Genomic DNA, 24,969 nt, shown 5'->3' with positions numbered 1-24,969 from the left:
AACGCTTCGCTGCCGACCCCCAGCATTTTAAAATCTCCCCGGGACAGCAGAGACTTCTCTGCTGTCCCGGGGAGATTTTAAAATGCTGGGGGTCGGCAGCGAACGCTTCGCTCCCGCCCGCCAGCATTTTAAGATCGCCCGGGGCAGGCGCGGGGGGAAGGCAGGCGGGGGGGAGCAAAGACTTTTGCCCCCCGCCGGCCTTCAGAAGAGGTCCTCTTCTGAAGGCCGGCTGTGGGCGAAAGTCTTTGCTCCCCACCGCCAGCATTTCCCTATGGGCTTTCGTCTTGCGATGCAAGCCCATAGGGAAATTCGTCTTGCGAAGCGCCTCCAAAACAGAAAACCCTTTCGTCTTGCGGGTTTTCCATCTTGCGAGGCATTCGTCTTGCGGGGTACCACTGTATATGGGAAGAGACGGTCATTCAGGTATTGCGGTCCTAAGCCATTAAAGGCTTTATAGGTCAAAACCCGCACTCTGAATTGGGCCTGGAAGCTAATTGGCAGCCAGTGCAGTCAGGTCCACATTTCCTGTTTCACGAGGTCTTGCAGATGCCTGCAGCTGGGAAGCCTGCACACATGGCCTCTTTTCTTGACCATTCTGGGTCGCACCACCACTGCCACAGTGTCGTTTCCCCTGGCAGATCAAAAGGCGCAGATGACTGCAAAGGTTGCAAGGTTTCTAGCTGGGGCAATCAGAATAAGGTCCACTATTTGACTGCTGATTCAGAACCCTAAACCGTGTTTTATATAACTGACTTTTATTTTGTTCTGTGTATATCGCAATGCTTTTTGTTGCTATGGCCGACGGCTGATGCAAATAAAGTTTCATTCGTTCATTCATGGCACCAAGGCAATATCACTATTTGTTCCCAGCAATCATATTGTACATGGAATTCAATATATAGTTGAGGAAACAACTGTAAAACTCTTTGAATTAACTGACTTGAGGGAGTAAGGAAGAGAAATATCTAAGCAACCACTGCATGTATAGCTCACTGCTTTAATCCAGGAGTGGGGAACCTCCAGCCTGCAGGTCCAATTTGGCCCAGCACAAGTTCCCATTTAGTCCACAAGGCTGTTTTCCCCAAACCATACCCACTTGCCCAACCCCCCCACACCAGATGGTTCCAGTTTCCCCATGGGAAATTTGATCCCACAGCCAATCCCTGCAGAAAGAAGGTTTGAGATTACCTCCCACAAGCACCATTAAAGACTCTTTCCAAGACCTGTTTGATGCTTTGAAGTCCTGAAGATAATCGCCTGATAGCACTGTGATGCCAGGCAATTGGTCAACCAGTTAAATTTAGCCAGCGGAAAAGGGAAAGTAAATATTCCATATCAGATTCCTTGCCCCAGGTTTAATCCATAGAACTATGTATCTTGTTTGAATACCCAAAGGTATCCATCCAACTTATTACTAAAATATTCATCTGCCAAAAAAAGTTTATTCACCACTGACTGTCCTACTGTCTTTCCAGATCCATTCTGCAGAAACTCAAGCTTAAAGACGAACCAGCTCATTTGAAATGCCTTACAGCTAATGATAATTACAAAATACCTAAAAACATAATCCTGCCAAGACTTCCTAGTCTTATAATAATTTCATTTTTATACACCCAATACAATTTAAAATGCCCGAACATGGCAAGACAATAACTTCATCTGCCAATACATAATACTGCAACAGTAAAATGTATTAGTCAGGGGAGATTAATTGGGGAATAGTTGACTTGATGGCAACTATACAGTGAGTAAAGGGCTCCATTAATATTTTCAGTTTATTTTTGGTATATTGATTTCCTTGCCATTGTACATCCGTTTGTAAATTTTCCTGATGCATTAAGTATTGGCATCCAATGAAATTGTTTTGCCATTATTAGGGCATGTATAAAGTGAAGTCAAAGGAATAATAAGCCTTTGGAAGATTCTGCTTTTAGGTATTTTGTAATTTTATATTTGCTTTTAAGGAACTTTAGCTCTCCAAATTAGAAGCCTATTTTCTTACAGACTTGAGCAGCAAGCCTTTCCAGGTGAACCAATGATTCAGTCTTTATATAAGCCTGATACCTGTGAGTATTCTAACAAGATAAGCAGTTGCATTTATTTATTTCATAAAATTTATACACAGTTTGACTGTAAAAAAACCAACCAACCTCAAAGTGCTTTACCAAAAAGATAAAAACAATCAAATTATCAATAAGAACAACAACAATTTAACATTTTCAAGAAAGTAAAGTAACAATAGACTAAAACTCAGATTAACTTTCTAAACATTTAGGTAGGCTTGTCTAAACAAATATGTTTTTAGTAGCGGCCAAAAAGGGCACACTAAATGTGGATTAAACTATATGGATTCAACTATGAAGTTCATACAATTAAAAGTGCTATTAAAATGCAACAACGTTTCTTATAATAACCTGAGTCTAGACTGAATTGTTTGTTGTTAGGTGTCTTTGGAGAAAGTGTGTATCGTAGTGTCTGAAGTAGCTCTCAGCAGCTTTAAAAGAAGTGTATCACCAGTGCAAATAAAATCCAATTGCAGCATAAGCCATGTATTAGTAAAAACAAAAGTCTTGAAGCACCATATGTCAGGGATGTTTTAGTTGCAATTCTTGCACTACAGGGGGTTGAACCTGATGTCCCTTGGGGTTCCTTACAACTCTATTATTCTATTATTCTACCTTGAAGACAAACACATTTATTATGACATAAACTTTGGTGGATGACTGTCATCAGCCTATTCATCATCAGACTATTAGCAAGCTCTTTATCAACCTGTGTTAATGCAAGTTATGATTTATCAAGACATTTTTGCATTTCTAATATCTGTGTATACAGAACTGAATGAATACCTGTTGTTTAGTAAGATGTTGGAGCATTTAATATCTCTGTGCAAGAAATTCTTCTTGTGACAATAATCCAAGCCTTCCATCAACTGCCTCATGAATGATTTAATATGACTCTCATCAAAATGAACCAAGCCAGATTCTAGGAGCCCCATCAGGTCATGATCCATATATTCAAACACAAGGTAAAAAGCACCTGCGGGGAAATTTAATTTTTTTCATGTTTAGTTTAATTTTCGAAGACAACTGTTAATTCCATGCACTAAAATGAGATTTGTTCAGTTCACTACTTTGACATGTGTTGCCAAAATGCTGTAACTTAAGTAAGCATATCTTTCTTAAACATATTTCTGGAGAGGGAGGGATTTTACAAACCTATTCAGGACACTATTCTACATTTCAAGTTGGAATACCAATCTTTACCTCTGCACCTATTTTCATGGGAGTTGGAGGAGAGAAATTGCAAAGATATATTGTATACAAAATTGTTATCAGCTTTGATAATGGAGATTACAGGCATGGATGTTAGACTGACACCCACAACAAAATTCTACGTTTTGAGTCTGGTCCCATCTAAACTCCTGTACCCATTTCCAGGGGACCCATGGTTTGATATCCTGATTTGTTTCCACACACAAAAATTGTTAGAATAAGTCACAGTTCTCCAGGTTCACCCATCATAGAAAACCGGTTAGTTCTAAAGAAGAGGTTTTTATCTCCTTATCACATATGCAAAAGCTCATATAGGTCTTTTTCCACAATGGTAAGCTATCTTCTATTTCAACAAGGCCATATTATAAGCCATACTGAGGGCTCCATCAGCATTGTGGCAAGATAAAATCTCCCTGAGATATTGGAAAATTCTGCCAGTCAGTGTAGACAATACTGAGGTAGTTGAGTCAATGGTCTCTCTATAAGGCAGTTTCCTATGTTCCTAGATATTGTGTTGTATCTTTATAGGACACTTTCCATCTTGCTGGAAATGCAATGGGAAACTGCAAAAACACTCCGAGGTCTAGTATCATTGCAAGTCAGCTAACATTCAAATATATTCTTTTTTTCCATTGTAAAACGAATCAAGATCCAACCAATAAAAACATACAGAGTTAAACTGAATATAAATCCCCAAAACCTTTACTGAAATATGTTTTTTCCTCAAGAATCTCAATATACGTTTGATATGCTTCCACAACTATTTAACAGCGTGTATCATGAACTCATGAACTCACTGCTTAAGGTTATCCAACTGCTAAAATAAAAGATGAAGCCATTTCATGATTACTGTACTTCGTCTAACTCCAGTCACTTATATTCACAGTTCTACAGAATAAAAGCTGAAGAAACGCCTCTTAATGACCAGTTACACTGAATTCTCCAATCCCTAACAGACTTCCCATTAGTTCTGAGAGAGCCAAGTAAAGCAACTCATGTACAATGAGAACAGAGAAGGAACTCTGCAGTGAAGCATCCTCTGATAGCTGCATGACTGCTGTCAGTGAAACCTTCCAAGCTTCAGGCTTGCGCTAATATCGGCTTGCTAGCACTCAAACAAACAAAAAAGTTCATGAACACTACATTTGATTCACAGGACAAAGACTGTAAATCCTTTCAAGAACAAATCTGCAGGATACGGTAACCTTTGCCTTTAGCCTTATGGTTTCACATGACTGCAAACTGATTAGACTAACATGAATCCATACTTTTTAAAGTCGTTATCTCTTCAATGCTTTCTGAATTGTGTTTCTGAAGCAGCTTTTTACCATTTTGACAAATCTTTCATTAAAATAAAAGCTCAAGTACTACATATTTTCCCAACCTGAACAAACTAATTGTTACATAAACAAAATAAAGTGCTTCCACTTAGCCTACTTTACCTAACCATTATCTGCACAAGAGGGGGTGGATACAGAAACCCTCTTACCAAAGCCCAGACCATTAAAAGCCATTGAAACTTTTCAGGCCAAATCACAAAGTCAAAGATTAAGAGAAGATCAAATTTACCTAGTGCAACTCTCCATTGCAACCATCTGTCTGCCACATGCCACTGCCACCCTAACTGAGATAGACTAGTGTGCCCTGAGCAAAGAGCAAGTGCGCTGCAGACAGAGGATTGAATGCCAAAGAACTGACACAGCCAAGTTCTAGCCAAATGCTTAAGGAAAATTCAAAGAAAATTTCTCAACATCCCTCTAACTCCCAAAATAACAATCAAACAAGGAACCATTTCAAAGATTTACTAGACACAAGAATAGCTTTTTAAAACAAAAGAGGAACCAAAGTAATGATCTGAGTGAGTTCAGATCACAACTTGGCTAAAAGGTTGACCCTACTTGCTAATCCTCTAATACAGCCTTCTCTAACCATGTGTCCTCCATGTGGTCTGGACTACACTTCCTAACAACCCCAGCCAGCAGGGTCAATGGTCAGAGATGACAGGAAGTGTAGTCCAAAACATCTGAAGGGCACCAGGTTGGAGAAAGCTGTTCTAATGGTATTTTCCCAAGAGGAAAGCAAATTGGCAGTGGAGCACAGAATGGGAGGGAAGGGGAGGTATAGAAATGGGGGTTATAAAAAAGGAGGGAAGTGGCATGGGAATGAGGGTGGAGGTGAAAAACAGGGCTACTAAAGCGGCTGCAGAATAGGAGGAAGTGGCTTCCTACTTGGGTGGAAGGTGCAAAGAGGGCTTAGTAGTTCCAATGTGTGTGAATATGCAAGAAGTTACCATGGGGTGGATGGTGTACAAGGAGGAGGAGACGTGAATATGGGAGTGAAGGTGCAAAGCTGGTGCAAAGTGGGCCTGCAGAACAGAAGAAAGACTCGGCTTAAAAATGGCATTGGGAAGGTGAAAAGTGAGCTTTGGAGTTGTGTGGCGTGGGAAGGGAAAGCTCTAGTGGGTTAACATGGGGGATCACTTAAGTGAGAAAAGTTTCTACACCCCTTCAAAAAATGTCCTTGGTGATTTTTGTTTAGTGCTGGGATTTTGTTTTGCCACACGTCCCAGAAGTTATTATATAGGGCTGCCATGTGTCTGGGATTTCAAAGGCAGAATTGACCTCTGGGGGATGTTTCCAAAAGGCGGTGCTTTGTCCTGGATCTTAGAGAAGTCAACCGAAAAATCGCAACAACTTTCAGGGTTTCTCCTTTTTGAAATATGGCAATCCTATACTATAGTAATTGCATTACTTGTGATTTTGTATTTGTGGGTATTCCCTTTCCTAGAAATCTTTACAGCTCAGAAAAGGGGGATAAATATATTTTAGCAAGGCATATATTTTAAAAATGCCAATTCAATGAGAAAAACTGAATAGTATATAGGATGCTATTATCTTGCTCATATTAATGTGGGCAAAGGCTTATAGCATGTCTCTTCAAAAGAAACCATGTATACATATGAAGAAGTGTGCAAGTTACATTACAGCTCAATAAATGCTCATGCTACTCTCAAATAAGGTGCATTCAAATCAGGACTGTTAACACAACAGTAGTCTACATACCTTTGTCTTTCTTAAAATCCAAAGCATCTTCCTTATCTGTTACTATTTCCTTCATGTTGATTATGCTTTGGTGAGTAAGTTGTCGAAGAATCTTAATTTCTCGAATAGCTGTAATTGGAAAGCCTTCCTTCTCATTATCCAACCGTACCTTCTTCAGTGCCACCATTTCCCCTATAAAATAATGTTTTTATTCTATAATGATGTAATTGCATTCAATTCAGAATTTCCTGTGGCTGTTTGTATAATGTGAGACTATCAGGTATCTTATAAAACTGAAACAGAAATTTACTGCATAGAAAATAAAAATGAGTATATTTAAGCAGTTTCAGTATGCGAATCTCTATGCAAATAAAACAAGTTAAAATTGTTCTACTACCACAATGTCACTTTCTCATTTCCTTTTAACATGCATGACAGCAATCTCTGCTGCAAACCACTATGCAAGGCATCACTCAGAGAAGATGTTCCGCATATGCTTTTCTGTATGGATGTGATCCCCCAAATTTCATTTTGCCCACTTAAGTTGATCCAGCAGTCGGAAGAACCTGTTTGTGGCTATGGAGCACAAGGCCCATTACAAAAGCTTAGAATGAAAGGTCTGTGCAAACACTATGGTGTAAATTCAAATTTCACCTCCAGATCACATGCGGTCCATCAACTCCAGCATTTTGCAACTCCACAGCAAGGTAGCAATACATTTATTCCACAAATATCAGAGACTGGGAGACACTCAATGTTTGTGTGGGAACGTCACCTCACATAATAAGACTTCTATTCATCCCTTTGTCCCACCAACCCCAGCTGCGCTGGACTGTTCCCCAACCCTTCAGAGAACATTTGGATACAGCTGGATGTCACATCTTTATTTTAGCACTAGTATTATTTACCCAACTTTCTATTCCTCCTCTGTCTCAATAAGCACTTGAAGTCCATAACTGACCCTTTCCCCATTCAATACTTCTGCATTGAATATTTGCACTTGGGTGCCACAGTCTGATGGTGCACATGCTCAATTCGACACATTTTACTATATCCATGGACTAAGCCACACACTGGAAGAAGTGTGAAGAGTCACAGCTTCTTGAACTTTCCTTAAGGGCTTGTAGCCTAAACAAACAATCATCTCAAGTACTGTCTTGCAGCTGTGGAGAATTATTGCATAATATATGCTCAGGAACTTGACAAAAGACACAAAACATGCTGTGGTGATCACACTCAAAGTCAGCTATTTCTATGTGAATTGATTTTGAAAGCTTACCTGTATCTTTATCTCTTGCTTTGTAAACTTGCCCGTAAGTTCCTTCTCCAATAATGCCAATGATATCAAATTTATCAACACAGCGTTTCCCCCAGTCAATTTCTTTTTGCTTTGTTTCACCATGGCGTGGTCCACATATCCTAGCAGACAGTAAAATGCAATTTGAGTGCATTTCCATATCTATATAATAATATTGTATAGATGTATTTTTGGGTTTTTTAAAATATTTTATTGATTGTGTTTATTGTTATGTTTATAAGTCACTTTGAGCCATTTCCATGAGTAATATGTGTAATAATTATAAAAAAGAAAATATTAATAAAAATTCTCCTTAGAGTATCTGCTCTTTTGTGCATACTATGACTTCAGCATTTATTTTCAGTCTAAACAAATGCTGCCATTAACCACAACTGTCATTTGCAATTTCTTTTAAACCCCTATGACTGTTGCATGCATCCCTGGGGGTGTTGGTTTGCATTTACTGCTGATACTGAGCAGATTTTCAAAAACATTCTAATACAAAACAAGGATCATCTGTTTTGTGGGAAAACTAAAAAGAAACTCAGGATGCAATATCTTTCTTTCCTTAGAAAAACGGAGAAATGAAAGGATACATTATCTCAACCTGTACCAGTCAAATGCAGGTGTGGGTGGGTGTTTTAAATCCCAATTATGACTTGTTAAATTGTTTCATTACCCATTTCAGATATTTCACTCTTTATTCCTACATGTAGGTCCTGCTATCCATCTGCTTGTTATCCTCAAATTTACTTGTCCAAATACAAAGAATCGTGCCAGAACCTCAGTACACACACGGCTCATTCAGATATCCAAACAGCCAGAGTTTGCCTACTTCCTTACTTGTTCATGCTTTGCTGGTCAGCAGCTGCCATTTTCAGGCAGAAACCATGGGGGGGGGGGATAGAGCTTGGACAAATCAGGGAGCAGGGGAGATGGGACAAATCAGCTTTTCTTCCTTTGCCTCTCTTTTGCTAGTTGGACTTGTTATGCAAATGTTTGCCTAACAAAAGGATTTCCAGGGAATGCACTGTGTTCAGGTAAGCAGGACCTGCATGTATTTCACACTCCTTGTTACTCAGAAATCGGATGCTATAATAAATTTACTGGATGAAGAAAACCGCATGCTATAATCTGTTATTTCAGCAAGCCACTCGAAACACTTATGATATGGGCGTGATGAGGCATACTGAAGATTAAATATATGTTTAAGGCATATATTCCTGCCTACAGATCTAAGTGCAAAATGGTGATAAAGCTTTGTTATGTCGGTATAATGAAATGGCAGCACACAACTGGTAGAAATGAAAGAAGGCTGTTCCATTAGCTGTATTTACAATTTGCCAGGGCATCTAGACTGGCAGATTGAAAAGTACATGCAATCACAATTATGCTAACCTACTTCAGTTTTAGCTCCTTTTACTTCCTAAAACAAGTAAAATATTAAAAAGAAGCCTTAACAGAATCCTACGAATCCTACTATGAGTAAGCTACCAGCATTTCTTATATTCAATAGCTCAAACAGAGATTTTAAAGTGATACGCTATGGAAGTGAAATACATGTATTATAGAAAAAGAAAAACTTTGTGCATACTTCGGTCTCTTTTTAAGATGTGGCTGCGCTGGTGTTTTTTTCTCTTCTGGACTTCTGGATAAATCATCTCCTCCAGGCAACTCAGGCGGCAGTGGCAGATCTTCAAGCAAGTGACGCAATTTCTTCTCCACTTCTTTCTTAACAGCTTTCACAGAAATGCTCCCTTGAAAACTAGAGAAATATAGACAAACCTTTGGTAGCTTCCTATTTCAAAATCCGATGCCAGAAATCTAAGTCAGTTTTCCATAGTACAGCCTTCTCTAGATTTACATTTTAAAGAGCATTAATTTTGAATATGTGAAGGCATAAGCAAATGGGAATCAAATTAGCAAATATGTTAATAATATTAATAATCTAATATTAATATTATACTAGAATTTGAGGCTACAGCATTTGCCTAATCATTCAGAAATTTAAATAATAGCCATTTTTCAACACAACTCTGATCTATAGGGAGCTCCAGCTAATTTGGGTATTATCTGTTACATATTCACCTGGCAGTATATTAAGATTTATTTTTCTGAAACTTATTTGGCTATTACACTCCCTATAGCAGGGGTGTAATTAGACCCACCCGGTCTCTCCATTTGACCTGTGAGGCCATTTCTACCAAGCCCTGCCCACCCACCCTCCAGCCAATGCCATATAGGACATCAAGTATGAGCAGGTAAGGACAGGACTTGGCCAAAATGATGTTTACAGTGTCTGCAAACACCTTTTCAAACATCAGGGCAAAGTAGCACTCTGAGCGGATTTCTGAAGACTCCTGCAGGCTGGAAAGGTCACCCAACATAATTGTGATGCTAGGTGGCTGACAGGTGGGTAGGGCAATCCATCAGGCTAGAAAGGTTCCTTAGCCCTGCCCCATAGCATATGAAAACCAATTTCTTCAGCGTCTACCTGCATGTTGTATATAGGACAGATTAAGACTGGCTGTCATGGAGGGTTCTCAAACAAACTTCCAGTTTGAAGGTGCTTGTTTTTTTCAATGTCCCATTTATTAGTTTAATTTTTTTTTAATGCTATATTTACAAAGGCTCAAAACCTTGAATTTTAAATTGTCTTAAGTTTACATGGAATAAATAATGGTAAAATTCAGTTATAATGCCAAAGTTAGCATCTTCTGGAATAACCGGGAGATAATGGTATTTCCAATGTTCTATTCGTTTTTATTCCATATACAGTCAAACCTTGGTTGTTGACCGTAATCCGTTCCGGAAGACTGTTCGACTTCTGAAACGTTCAACAACCAAGGCACGGCTTTCGATTGGTTGCAAGAGCTTCTTGCACTCAAGCGGAAGCTGCGGCGGATGTTCAGGTTCCGAAAAATGTTTGCAAACTGGAGCATTTACTTCCGGGTGTTCAGGAGCCGAAACGTATGATAATGGAGGCGTTCGAGAACCGAGGTTTGACTGTAGAGTGCTTCCACTCCCCCCTCCCCCAGTACTGTACACAGGTTGAATGGATCTGCATCTATGGATATATAAGTGTGATTCCTCAATAAGCAATAACACAACTCAGGAACATGGGCATAGCCGGTGGCGGTGGCAGGGGAGGTGGCTGCCCCCACAATCAATCAAAATCTGAGGTTCTGCCCCCCCCCCCCATGAAAGTCTGCCACCTAACAAAAATCCTGGCTACGCCCATGTTCAGGAAGATTAAATATGTCTTGCTATTATGATTTATTTTGGGTGGTTTGAATACCAGATAAACTTGTGCATTTTCCAGGTACCACTAATGTTGCAAGAATTTTAACTTCTTAGCTAGTTTGACTCTGTTTTTAAATTGTTGACTAATTTTCCGCTGAGGGTCTTTTGAGGCTGAAACATCTTTGATGCTTTCATATACACACGTACCATATTATTACATTAGGTTTATCAGTCTTATCTCATGTACAGCTATTGGTAGATGCTTTGAGTTCATTTTATTAATCAATTTATTCAAATTAAATGTTTCTATACACTTTCTTCCTTGTTCATCCTTCCTTCCTTTATTTATTTATTTATCAATCAATCAATCACCCTTCACCTTACGGTCCCAAGACAAGGACAGAACTGGTACCGAACTGTGGAGAATTACCAAAGAGGAAAGCAAAGGTAAAGGAAGGTGGGATCAATCTGCTTATGTCCCTCACATGGGACAATCTATATGGCCAAAAAAAGGAAGAACAGTGTTGCCTAAAATACAACTCAATTCAGCTATCACACTCTATTGTGTTTGTTACAGTAAAGGTATGTGTCAATCTGGCAAGGAGCCAAAGACAGGCTCAGACACAGGTTTGGTTAGTCTGAATTCAATAGTATTTACTCAGAAGTCCAACAAGGTTTCATTCCTAAAAACATTATTGCACGTATAATGATCATCTTCAGTTTCCTCATTCTTACTCCAAGAGAGAAAAGATGTTTGCTATATCAGTTCAGCAGTTGCAGCTATCTTTGTAAAGAAACCATTGTTGTTCACTCCAGTAGCAACTGCTCTCAATATGGTCACTGCCACAGCTAGCCACAAATGGTGTTGTTTGCAAAGAAAAACAACTATTGAGGAATTATAGCAGGTGGAAAGAAACAAGACATGTGATGGTGAATTCCTTCAAGCTGTGATCCTATGCACACTTATATGTACTAAGCCCACAGAATTAAACAGAAATGTGCTTGTGCATAGGACACAAAAAAATGAGCAGTCAAGAGTCTGGGTTGAAAGAGAGGCGGAAAGGCATATGAGATAAACCTCACTGATTTCAGTTCACTGATTAGGTAACAGGTAGGAGGTGCTGAAGAAGAGTTGCATGAACTGGAGTTTACTTGCCGAAACATTGGCTACAGGCTTCTAGTAATATTAGGATACAGGTCCACACAGAGTAAATGAGAAAGAGGTAAAAATCTTTTAAGATTGTAGGTCCTTTAATATACTACGACTGCTATCTGGTCTGTGGATATCAAGAAAAAGTCCTTAACACAGTTCAGGAATATTTTGTCTACAACACCTACAACATACCTGGAGTCACAGTAATCAGGTTGTCAGGTTATTTCCCCCCTTACATATGGTTTATCAGCATCAGCTTAAAAAAAAAACCCCAAACAATTTCCAGGTGGAAATTATGTCTTAAGAGAGAAAGTTAAGTATTTTACAACTCACCTATCTGTATCTTTATCTTCAGGCAGCATAGGTGGAAGAGGCAGGGGTGGAAGCGTGGAGGTTATTAGTGAAACACTGCGATCCTTTTCCTTAGGTGCTACACTTGGTGGGTGAGGCTTGCTTTTCTCTTTCACGGAAGCAGGTTGCAATGGTGGCTTAACAGGAGTGGCTTTACTCTCTTTCGCCACCAAAACTTTTTGCTTAGCAGCTTTCTCTACAGTCAAATTGTTTTCCCCCTTCGTCTCCTGAACTGGGACTTTAGCCTTTGCCTTATCATTTTTCAGGACTGTACCACCTGAAGGGGAAGGTACGTGTTCAGTTTTTATCTTCTTCAGTTCCTTCACATTGTTCGCTTGAGGAATGGTCAAGCCAGTGTTTTCAGCGCTTCCCTTTGTAGGTGTAGATGTGTTTGAAGCTTTCGCATTGGCCTTGGCTGCCTCTGCTGCTCTAGCTTTTTTGTTCTTATTCAACTCTGCAGCCAGGCTACTTTTTAGAGTCAGAGTACTAGGAGAAATACTCGACTGCCGACTTCTGGATCTTGATAATCTGTGCCTACTGCGAGATCTTGAGTGCCTTGATGAATAAGGGCTTCTGCTTCTGGATTTTGCTGATCTTCTGTTTAGAAGAGTAAAGATTTAGTCAGTGCCCATTTTTATACTCCACCATCTTTCTCTTTACTGAACAGCTTTTACAACCATTTCATTAGTATGTTTGCAGGGTAACTGACTTCTTGGTTAGAACCTTTTAACAACAGCAGGAAATAATGTGATATATTTTACAACAGAGTTTTCCATCTCTGTTGTAGGCATTGTAAACTTGACTGAACATAAATCAGCTCCACTCTTCATTTTGAGATCAGTGAGGTCAGGATTTAATCCAAGAAAGCTTTAAAATTATTTTTAGTACTAACAGTTTTGACTTTCACTACACCAGTAAGAGAACTTCTATAACATTTTCTCTCAGGCACAAAAGGTAAAAGCACTTAAAAACTTTTGAATAGGAAATACTTGGGGGTACAAATAGGAAGAGTGGTTCAAATCAAATCAGGCTAGCTATTTAAATTTTTATGTTAAACCAATCTCCTGTGACTTACATCATCCTTACTGTTGAACTACAATTCCCACCAGCCCCAAACACCAAGGCCAAGGTTGAAGAAGGCTGACTTAAACCTTAAATGTACTTAGAGAATGAACATTTAACATCACACAGTAATAATTAAGCTATATATACACTGTAAGTGCATTAAGTTAACAGTACATTCAGCTACAAATGTGCATGAAAATTTCACCTGTCAACACTAGTCTGGCTTGGAAAAAATAATTCCAACCAAAGGAACAAAGCAATAAAGATGTATTTCACAGTGTTTCTCTCACATTTATTTTCTTTATTTTCAGGAGCCCTTTTATGCAAGATGCCACTGAGCAGTATTACCAGCCCTGTATAGGGAAGCTTTTAATGTTTGATGTCTTACTGTGTTTTAATTTGTTGGAAGCAGCCCAGAGTGGCTGGAGCAACCCAGTCAGATGGGTGGCATATAAATAATAAATTGTTGTTGTTGTTTTTGCTATTACTAGTGTCTCAGGCCAACATTCCTGTACAGTAGAAACTTGGTATAAATTTATATTATTGATATTCAGCTCCTCTATAGGTTTTCACATACCTGCTCTAAAGCAGGCATCCCCAAACTCAGCCCTCCAGATGTTTTGGGACTACAATTTCCATCATCCCTGACCACTAGTCCTGTTAGCTAGGGATGGGAGTTGTAGTCCCAAAACTTCTGGAGGGCCAAGTTTGGGGATGCCTGCTCTAAAGGATCAATATCACATGGCTGACAGGTGGGCAGGACCACCCAGCTACCAAACTCACAGCTTTGCAAGTCTCTTTGCTACTTCCAAAAGCACTGAGTCCAGCATACAGGATCTTTCCAAAGATCAGAAGAACAGCAACTGCTTGCTGTTTGGAAAGATCTTTCCAAAGACAGGTGTTTATCTCCTCCTCTCCCAATCCTGACTGGGAGGGGAGAAAGGCAACTGCTTTTTGGAAGATCAGCTTAGGCAGGAGCCTTATGCTCATATATATATAAGTGATAGACTATCACCTCTAATTATTTGCATATTGTTTTATGTTGTTAGATTACTGATATTTATTAACATAAATTAAAAATAAATAAATATATCCAGCTTTATAACTGGAGGTCCAACTGGAATCAGTATCAAAAACCTCCTTTCACTAACTGGAACCTCTCCTGGCTATTGTTATCCATGTTCTGATAACCTCCAGATTAAACTACAGCCATTTATTGGATTTCTGCTCACTTGGAAATCTACTTGGAACCTTCAGTTACCCCCAAACATTGCTGTTCGCCTAAGCTGGTCAGGCCACTGAGAACATACCTGCTGGTTCTCCAACAGCTTTGCTAGCTGCTGGTTTACTTCTGAAACAATTCAAAATGCCGGTGGCTTATCCTTAAAATCCTATACAGCTTGAGACCTGGGAATCTGAAGAAGGAACCATCTTCTCCCACATGAACCTATCATACACTAATATTTTCTGAGGTCCTTCTCTGGGTCCATCTTTAGTATGTTAGGAAAGTGCAGACCTTCTCAGCTGTGGCACCCTGTGTTTGGAATATTCCTTATGGTGCCAGAAGGAACTCTTTTTCCTACATGCATTCTGAATCTCTGGCTGAGTGTGGCTTTATCTGCTGTTGTGCTTTTGGGCTGCTTTACTGTAAAAGTTTTACTCTTTACTGTCGTTTGATTTTATAGTTGTTGGGGTTTTTTTTATTTCTCACCTGCCTTTAAAACACATGTACTGAAGAGCAACATAAAAATAACTTAATACTCACCCACTCAGTTTTGACAAAGTTTAAGAAAGATGCAAATTCACACTGATTTACTGAACTTCTGATTTAACTTAAATCTAATTTCCTTCTCCATGGTACTGCTGGCAGTATTGTTATCAGATACACTATTGTATAATTTAGTGCTGCGTTACCTGTAATATGGTGCAATGCAACCACTTAAATAATGCTTTAGCATGGGGTGGGGGGGATTCAGGCACATAAAACTCAGTGAACACATTTTGACACCATTTCCAATTCCTATCCTGTATACCTTGAATAGCTCAAGGGAAATTCCAATTGTTTCCTTTTCTCGAAGACAATTCAGATGTCCAGACCTGAAATGCTACTAAGCCACCCAAATTACACATGCAAAATCAGAATGAGCAGGAAACAAAATTAAACAACTATTGTTCTAAAAACTGCTTTCAGTAAAACTTTCAGGATGCTAAACTCCAGTGTTACCTCTACATGCAAATATAAACTTGTATCCAGAAAGCCACTCATGCAAAAGGCTTTCCTGACACTCCTCCCTACTGCACTGTAGAAGTGTCTGTAAAAGCATCTCCTGAAGGGGGGGGGGACGAGAAGAGAGAACGAGACCAGGCTTACCCAAGCTGACTGCTCAATATTTATTTCCCCCGCAGCCCCATAAATATAATCACCAAACCCCCGTTACTGCAATTACTACCTTTTCAAAGCGTCAATACAATTATTAAACATAAACTCAACTGATCTGAAGCTACCCACTGAAAATTAAGTAACTATATGAATTTTCTTTGCTTACTTTCAGTTTTTTATGTTCTAAAATATGAGTAATTCCAATATCATGCAAGTATGCAATCCCAGAGGCAGCCAAGCATTTTGGACTATTTATGTCAGGAATACAACTGGATCCAACTAGGAAAATGTATTTGGCCAATGGACTGGATCTAAAACTGGCCCACTCCTTCTGGGCAATTTTGACAGGTGAATGGAGCCACACATCTGGCAATCACCTGGCATATGCCATCATTTCAAATGAATAATCAGAAGTGCCCCCAAGCACCCTCTAGATTCTTCCTCTTTCTGTCTTTGGCTTTACATAAAACCATGACTGCAAAGGAAGATTATTTCTTTGCAGACTCAAGCACTGTGCATCTGAAAGCAAACTCCAAACATGACAGGGATACTGCACAAAGGAACTGATCAGGTGTTTAAATTCATCACTGAAAGCTTCTGGTAAGATAAGTCTGCACCCATGATCTCTGAAGCGGAATCATCATAGTGGGACTTGTATTTGGCACCCAATCTAAAAGGTGCTGAGTGCAAGCCCCACTTGCAGAACAACAATCAGGAGTGCACTGATTGTTCCTTTGCAGCCATGGCTAACTACCTCACATCTAACATTGCATAATGTCAGGTGTGGAGCAGAGGACCCATGGTCTGGAGCAGGGGTCAGCAACCTTTTTCAACCATGGGGTGGTCCACCTTCCCTCAGACCATGTGGTGGGCCGGACTATATTTTTTTGGGGGGGGGGGAATAAACCAATGCCTATGCCCCACAAATAACCCAGAGATGCATTTTAAATAAAAGGACACATTCTACTCATGTAATAATATGCTGATTCCCGGACCGTCCGTGGGCCGGACTGAGAAGGCGATTGGGCCGCATCCGGCCCACAGGCCTTAGGTTGCCTACCCCTGGTCTGGAGGCTCACCACCTGTGATTTATCTGGAGATTAAGAAGTGTGTACTACATTTTCCCTCCAGCACTAGAAACCTGTAAATTTCACATGTGAAAGGAAGGGGCACTGACACACAAGAGAGAAAGAAAACTACTAAAGGTATAGAACTGACCATGATCCATTTTTAGCTATAATTCCAGGGGTTGAGGATGCTGAGGAACAAAAGTAAGTTTAGTTACACTTTTCAATACAAACATTTTGTTGAAAAGAATAATATGGGAAAATTCAAGGCTATCTTGAAGATTTGGATAAACTTCTTAACTTTACACGCCTTACAGCAGGAGTTGCAAAGTACCGTATTTTTTGCTCTATAAGACTCACTTTTTCCCTCCTAAAAAGTAAGGGGAAATGTGTGTGCGTCTTATGGAGCGAATGCAGGCTGCACAGCTATCACAGAAGCCAGAACAGCAAGAGGGATTGCTGCTTTCACTGCGCAGCGATCTCTCTTGCTGTTCTGGCTTCTGAGATTCAGAATATTTTTTTCCCTTGTTTTCCTCCTCCAAAAACTAGGTGCGTCTTGTGGTCTGGTGCGTCTTATAGAGCGAAAAATACAGTATGCTGGCTAGGATAATACAGTGGCACCTCGGGTTAAGAACTTAATTCGTTCTGGAGGTACGTTCTTAACCTGAAACTGTTCTTAACCTGAAGCACCACTTTAGCTAATGGGGCCTCCCGCTGCGCGGCCAGAGCACAATTTCTGTTCTCATCCTGAAGCAACGTTCTCAACCCGAGGTACTATCTTTGGGTTAGCGAAGTCTGTAACCTGAAGTGTATGTAACCTGAAGCGTCTGTAACCCGAGGTACCACTGTACTATTAGAACCATATTAGGACACTAACCCAACTTTCTATCAGTATATACCAACCATGCCAAGTCTATTGTATAATTTACTATTTATCGATTTTATCAAAGCCTTCCTCTCGAAGGAGTCCAAGGTAGCCAAACAACTCAGCAGAATTAAAAACATTTACAAGAAAATTTAAAAGCTATGCACATTCTCCGTCTATAATGCCAATAACTGCAATCCCCACAGAATGGTTCAGTCCCTGCTTCTGCCCAGCAGACAGGCAGTTTCTGACACTGTAACAGTTGTCAGAAAGTGGATTCTTGCTTGTGTTCAATGCTTTGCTACTTGTGAACTGTAACCATTAAGCTGTGACCTGCCTATTTCTCCAGTGAATCTTCTTGTTCCTTCACACATACACAAGCTCCTTTCCAGGCCCCAAAGTTTTGTACTTAGATAATGGCTTGCAATTCTATTCTATAACTATCTACTCTGGAAAAATAAACCTCATCTATTGCCACCCTCCCTCAGAAACATAATAAAAAACTTGGGTTTATCACCTCTGGCTTGAGAATAATAATTACCAAAACATTAGAAGTCAAATACTACAAACAGGAGTTTCATCTGAAACTCTCTTCCATTAGTATTTACCATGGCAGAATATTGAGGGGGCTGGGAGAGAGAAAGCATGTGTGTGAGTGTGTGATCACATGCACATACATCTTAAATTACTAGCTCCTAAATGATATAACCCTCTCTTGGTGGAGGGAGTAGGGTTTAAGGGGCAAGGGGGGATTTGAAACAAAAAACCTTGAAAGTTTTCATCCATGCAGTTGCCCTACTGGCAAGCCCTACCTAATCAGTGTGGAATGGGCGTCATGCCATAAATAACTATGCACCTGAGGTTCAAACATTACAGACAGCTACTGTTGCAGCTCTTGCTGCATTCCACCCATCCACAATGTAAAAAGCCAACTGTGGCACAGGGGTGGAGAACCTCTGATCCACAGACCAATCACACTGCAATTTTGCCATCAGGCCATTTTCCTCAAACCACACCCACCCATCAGCTGATGTCACTCTGGAGGACCCTAATCCTTTTCCAGCTGAAAGTGGGGTGCAACTCAGCTTGTTGAGATAAGGTTAAACAGATAAAACAGGAGACCTCCAACTTCCTAAACTGTCTCTGTCCTTTAAACTGTGCTGACCATCCTTCCTTTGAAGTGGAATCCTCAGGTTGCATCTCTCTCACTTCCGCCTCCTCCTCTCACTTCTCCCTTGGACCTGGAGATGAGACATCATCTTGGATCTATCTCCTGACAACAAAGGAACCGGCATGGCTTTCTTGGCTCTCCAACTTGTTACATTAGGTAGAGCCAAAGAACTCTTTCCTACCAACGTATGTATTTTCCAATAATAAGCATGGCATAAAGGACTACAATTGGTAGGAGAAGAATGGGGGGGGGAGGTGTCTTCCCTTGTGCAAGAAGTGTTTCCACTAGCACAATGCCACCACAGAACACTTTTGAAAACTGATTTGAAAGCTATGAACAGAAGTTATGTGAACTAGCGTCTTAATTGGTTCTAAAACAAGTTGAATGATTCTCTGTATCAAACAGGAGTATGGACTACTGAAAATGTTGACTTCAATTAAGCAGTAGTTCCATATGTGTATATACAGGCAACTCTCCATTTACACAGGGGTTACGTTCTGAACCCCTGTCTGCATACCCAAAAGGTCGCCTGTATCAGCTCAGTTGATGGGCTGGAAGAACCTTCCCCTGTTCCCACCTGTCAGCTGTGTGAAGGCCTGTCCCTCTGGCTTGCAAACATGAAGTGACAGATCAACTGCCACAGCAGAGGGGCAGGAAAGGCTCTTCCCCACCCATCAGCTGTGCTAGTGAAGCCATGTGGGTAAATGGGGAGTTGTCTGTACTGTGAAGGAAAAGAGGAATTGAAATTTGTAGTAATGAGCTACAAAAACTAACAAAGACTACAATTCTATAAACACTTACCTGGGAATAAGCTCCATTGAACTCAGTGGGGCTTGCTTTGCATATACAGAATTGCATTGCAGGTCTGCAAACAAAGTAAATGCAAGCCAAGCCCTAAACCAAACAGTAGTCCTCCCTACTACAAGACTGATATATTGGTCATCTAAGTGAAACAGAGAGCGCTCATAAAGTGCTTTTCAAGGGATAAGACAACAGTCATAACAGACAGGATTAGGTCAAGGGAGGTTTTTCAAAACCAGAGTAGCTACTGGCAGACATATGTTCCTAGAAAACTTCTTGTCATGTTACCAAGCCCTTATCTCAACCCAAAAAGGTGATGTAGAAAGCACTCCTGCTTTATGTATTGATATAGAAATCAAACAAAAACTGAGCTGTTCAAAACTGAACAGTAATCAAAACCTTATCTAAAGAATACATCCCAAGTCTCAAAACAATCTTCCCATTTTCTATGAAGAGAGAGTCTCAAATTTAACAACTTCAGCAGCCAAATGCAACCAAGAATTCCATGCAGGTGAGTGAGCTGACTGGCTGAGAAAGCATAGAAAATTCTGTCTCTCCTGTCAGCCCATTTGGTTCCCATGATCACTGCAGAAGGAAAACCCTTTCCTCTATCACAGAAACAGAATAGCAGAGGAGATGTAGATCATGCAGTCATTCCTCCACCAGTCCCCTTGGTAGAAGACAATTTTTATGCTAGCCTATTAAGAAACTACTTCCTTGGCAGCAAAAGCAGAAACATAGGCTAGTAACTTGCAGCCACATTGCATTGCAGATAACAGTCTGTTTATACACAGTATAATATTTGAGGAAACACTTCTGTAGTGTACTGAGAAATGCTACCAGTGAAATCCTACACATGTCAACTTGCAAGTAAGCCCCACTAAGTTCAATGTCACTTACTTCCAAAGAATCATGCATAGGATTGCAGCCTACTTTGTTTAAGCTGTAAAACATTTAGAAGTGAATAGTTTTTAGCTCAAAACATCTCAAATTTTTCAAAATTTTCAGTTTGAAGTGATTTGGTTCTGAAAGGAATTTCACAATACTTTCAGTGTATGTCACCTGCACAACTCCAGCAGTAACTGGTTGTGACTACCCCCAACTTTTAGCACAATTCAGAAAGAGACCTGTTTAGAAAATACCTATGGCACTTTGCTCTGACCTTAAAAGTTCCATCAAATTAAAGAAATGCCAATTTCGTGTGCAGATTCTGCATTCTCAAACCTGGTAATGGGTTCAAGCCAAAGCTCACCAGCTGAGTTGTATTTCCTAGTATGGTCCCACAACAGAAAGGAAAACGGAGGTGTTTATGTATTTGAGACCACAACTTAAAGAGAATTCCCAGCCTATCCCTTTCAGGTCACACTTCTGAACCTTTCCGAAGGAAGGATGCCTCCCAACCATCCTCTGTTCTGTCACCTTACCTGATGGCGGGGCTGTAGGGGCTGCGAGAGCGGCGCCAACTGCTGTACGGGCTGGGCGAAACATCCCCGCCGCGCTCGTAGGAGCTGTGCCGGCTATAGCTGGGCGAGCGGCGGCGATAAGGGCTGAGAGGCGAGCGGGGGCTGAGCGACTTGCGGCTGCGCTGGCTCTGCGAGGCCCTGTGGCTGGGCGGGCTGTCATCGCGGCCGGGGCTCGGCGAGGACCGCTGCCGCCTGTAGGCCTTCGGCTCGGCCTTGTCCTCCCGGTACGCCTTGGGTGTCTCCTTGTAAGCCGAAGGAGGCTCCTTGGCCGCCTTCGCCTGGCTTCGCGGGGCTTTGCTCTGCCGGTCCTTCCTGCTACTACTGCTGCTGCTGCCGCCGCCGCCGCCGCCGCCGCTGGGCGAGACAGCCGAGCCCTTCCTGCGGCCGTCGCTGCCGCCGCCGCTGCTGCTCCGGGGCCCCTCTCGGTCCTGGCCGCCGCTGTGGTTGTGGCGGCTACGGGACTTGGAGGAGGAAGAGGAGGAGGAGGCCTCGGCTCCCCCTACCCGGGCGGCCGCGGCCGCTCCCTCCGGATGCTGCGGCGGCGGCGGCGGCGGCGCTTTGTCCTTGTCCTCCCCCCGCCGCCGGTGCTCCCGGTGGCGCTCCCGGGAGCGCCGGCCGCTGCTGCTCCGGTGCTCCCTCCGCGGCGGCCGCCGGGGGCCCCGCTCCGCCTCGGCGCGGCTGGAGCGCGGCTGGCTGCCGGCGCCTCCGCCCGAGGAGGAGCCCGGGCTCCCCGCGCCGCTCCCCGCCCCGGCCGTCCCGCCGCCCAGCGGCCCCTCCGACTGGGAGCTGACGTCGTCGTACTCCTCGGCCGCCGCTTCCACCAGAGGCCCCAGGCCCGCCCCGCTCCCGCGCCGCTCCGACAGGCCCGCCCCCCCGCGCAACCGGACGCGCCGCCGCTTGTGCCGGGAGCCCGGGCGCCGCTTGCCCCGGGGCCGCTTCCGCTCCCCCCCTTCCCCGCAGCAGGAGGAGCCGGTGGCCGCCAGGAACAGCAGGGACTGCGGCGGCAGCGGCGGCTGCAGGAGCGAGGGCTGCTGCGGCAGCGGCGGCGGCGGCGGCGGCAGCAGCGGGAACAGCAGCGGAGGGGCCGCCGCGGGAGACGCGGGCAGCGGCTGAGGAGAAGGAGGCTGGGGAGGAGGCGGCGGCGGCTGGGCCGACGAGCCGCGCTTCCGCCGCCGGTGATGCAACCGCTTCTTCTCCGCCGCCGGCGACTCGGAGCCGCCCCAGCCCCGGACGCCGCTCCCGCCTCCGGACGAAGACGCCGCCGCCGCCGCCGCCTCCGAAGTGCTCGGCATCGGGACCGCTCCGGCGAACAGGACTCCGTCAAGGCGCCGAGGACGAGCCCAGAGCAGGAGCCGCCATGGGATCCGGATCCCGAGCGCGCCGGTCTCTTCGCATGAGGCGCTCCGGCCTCCTCCTCAGAAGCGTCCCCGGCGGCCTCCTGGCGATGCGCGGCGCCTGACGCGAACTCTCCGCATTCCCGGCTGGGCCCCGAGTGAGGCCTGGCGCGCCTCCGCCGCCGACAGTCGCCTCAGCCCGCCCCGCGCCGGCGCGCAGGATCCCGCCGCCGCTGCCGCCGCCGCCGCCCACGGCTCGTCGCTTCACGGCCTAAGCCGGGCAGAAGCGGCCGCCGAACGGTCCCCGTCGCCCGCTTTGCGCTTCTCTCTCTCCCTCACACTCCCACAGAAAGAGACAGAAGGGGAGACCGGCCCGACTGCGCCTGCGCCGTCGCTGAGGTAAAGACGGGGGCAGGCCTATCTGGAGAGCTCGGCTCGCTTCCCTCAGCACGGAGGGATCTCGCGAGGCTTTGCTCCGCTCCCCCTCCTCCCTGCCCCTACTGTACGGAACTTCCGGCCGGCGGCTTCCTCGACCGCATCCTGGATTCCAGAGGTCATAGGGAACTGCCCCCGATGCGACACTTCCGGTCCCCTGTTGAAACTGGCAGCTCCTCCATGTGCGGGGCAGGGGAGAGAGGGGCCACGTAGGGTGTCCGAAAAGCGCTCGAAGTTCTCTGGCTTTTTAGAGGCTCGCCTCCGTGGCAGCTCAAATGAAGCGAAGAAATTAGGTTTTTCTGACAGCCAGATGGGCGGGGTATAAATTTTTTTTTTTTATTATTATTATTATTATTATTATTATTATTATTATTATTACTACATCTCTCTTTATTTTTTGGTCAGGAGAAGTAGTGATTCGACATGAGGAGAAGATGCAGGGATGGAAGGTTCCTCAGCTGTTGATTTTTCATTTTATTTAAAGGCACAGGGGACGTAATTTAAGAATGGCTCTCTATTTATTCCCAGAAACCTAAATGCGATACTTCTTTCCAAATACCTTGATACAATTGATGGATAAATGTTGTTTTAATAAATATATCGTCTGTAAATGCAACAAAATTTACACTGCATGTTTCTAGCTTATTTAAAACTTGATAAAGTACTTAATCTATAACAGAAATGTATAAAGTTTTTGATAACTTTTATGTCTCCAAACAAATAATATGGCCTTGTTCTTGCATCTTGTTGTTACATTTCACATAAACAAGCTCCATTATCTTATCTTCTATTTGCTGATTTTGTGTTACTCTTATTTAGTTTTGTCGTGACTCATGAAGGTCAGGATTTTTCTGATAGTGGAGGAGGGGTTTTCCAGATTTCTGCTCTTGCTGCTGTTAATAAATAGGTTACCATTTCTTGATCTTCCCCTGAAGTGATGCTTTTGTGACATCCAAATATTGTAACAATAGGATCTATGGAAAGGTCTTGACCAAGGATGTTATTTATTTGTTAATACTTGACTGCCCAAATAACTTGATAATCAGATATTCATAAATTATATGATAAGCATTTGGACCTCTAAAAGGATACTTTTTGTTAAAGTACTTGGATAGCATCAGACCTGCTATCAGACATAACAACTACCACCTAAAAATAGCTGGAGAAGGTTCATTTGCTTTGTATGGAGAAGATCCCTTGTTCAAATCCTGGCATTGCAAGGTAGGGCTGGGAGACAACCCTGTCTTAAAATCCTGGAGAACTACTATCAATGTAAAGCTAAATGGACTAGATGTGATATAGCAGTGGGGAAATATAGCAGTGGGGAAGACTGCACCTCCTACATCTATTCTAATAAATGCTTGGTGGTCCTTGTAGGCGTTCATGAAACCTTCACTTCACTGCTAGCAAACATACAGGGTTCCAACTAAATTCATCAGTATGCTGATGACACGCAGCTCTGGTTCTCATTTACATCAACAAGTGTGAAAGTGGGTGTACTGGACCAGTGTCTGGCCTTGATAATGGACTGGATGAGAGCCAATAAACTGAAGCTCAATCCAGATAAGACTGAAACACTGGTGGCCCCCAGCTGTGCCACTATCTGGGCAGGGATAGCCTAATTTCTGTTGTTTATGCTCTGGCAACCTCTAGGTTAGATTATTGCAACACATTATACGTAGGGCTGCCTCTGAAGACGGATTGGAAACTTCAGCTGGTGCAGAATTCAGTGGGCAGGTTGTTCACTGCGACAAGATGATCTGATCATATAACACGATTCCTGGCCCAACTGCACTGGATGCCAATCAGTTTCCGGGCTTTAAATGGCTCAGGACTACAATACTTCCCGGACCGCCTCTCTTCATATACACCAACTTGGACCCTGCAATCAAAATCTGAGGCCCTTCTTTGTGTGCCCCCTCCATGAGAATCCTGGAAGGTGGCAACACAAAAACAGGCCTTTTCTGCAGTGGCTCCCCGTTTGCGGAATGCTGTCTCCAAGAAGGTTTGCCCGGTGCCTTCATTGCA

General features: G+C 42.9%; 1 protein-coding gene and 1 long non-coding RNA gene across 2 annotated transcripts in view; one reads left to right on the top strand and one right to left on the bottom strand.

The window, feature by feature from the left end:
- The window catches only part of CDK13 (cyclin dependent kinase 13), a 37,013-nt gene extending 14,534 nt beyond the window's left edge, over nucleotides 1–22,479 (bottom strand). Inside the window, exons 1-6 of the mRNA XM_080975702.1 lie at nucleotides 21,134–22,479; nucleotides 12,343–12,957; nucleotides 9,208–9,378; nucleotides 7,596–7,735; nucleotides 6,338–6,508; nucleotides 2,850–3,039 (exon numbers count right to left, since the gene is read on the bottom strand). Coding sequence (XP_080831828.1) covers nucleotides 2,850–3,039; nucleotides 6,338–6,508; nucleotides 7,596–7,735; nucleotides 9,208–9,378; nucleotides 12,343–12,957; nucleotides 21,134–22,464 — 2,618 coding nt within the window. The 5' untranslated portion in view covers nucleotides 22,465–22,479. The remainder of the gene's footprint in view (nucleotides 1–2,849; nucleotides 3,040–6,337; nucleotides 6,509–7,595; nucleotides 7,736–9,207; nucleotides 9,379–12,342; nucleotides 12,958–21,133) is intronic.
- A 302-nt stretch (nucleotides 22,480–22,781) lies between these two features.
- On the top strand, nucleotides 22,782–24,012 carry LOC308460081. Its single transcript, XR_013978462.1, has 2 exons — nucleotides 22,782–22,905; nucleotides 23,347–24,012. It is a non-coding gene; the product is annotated as an uncharacterized lncRNA (long non-coding RNA).
- The last annotated feature ends 957 nt before the right edge of the window (nucleotides 24,013–24,969 follow it).

The sequence above is a fragment of the Podarcis pityusensis genome (assembly GCF_964106645.2).
Source record: "Podarcis pityusensis genome assembly, chromosome: 12".
Taxonomy (NCBI): Eukaryota; Metazoa; Chordata; class Lepidosauria; order Squamata; family Lacertidae; genus Podarcis; species Podarcis pityusensis.
This window is presented reverse-complemented; position numbering and strand designations above follow the sequence as displayed.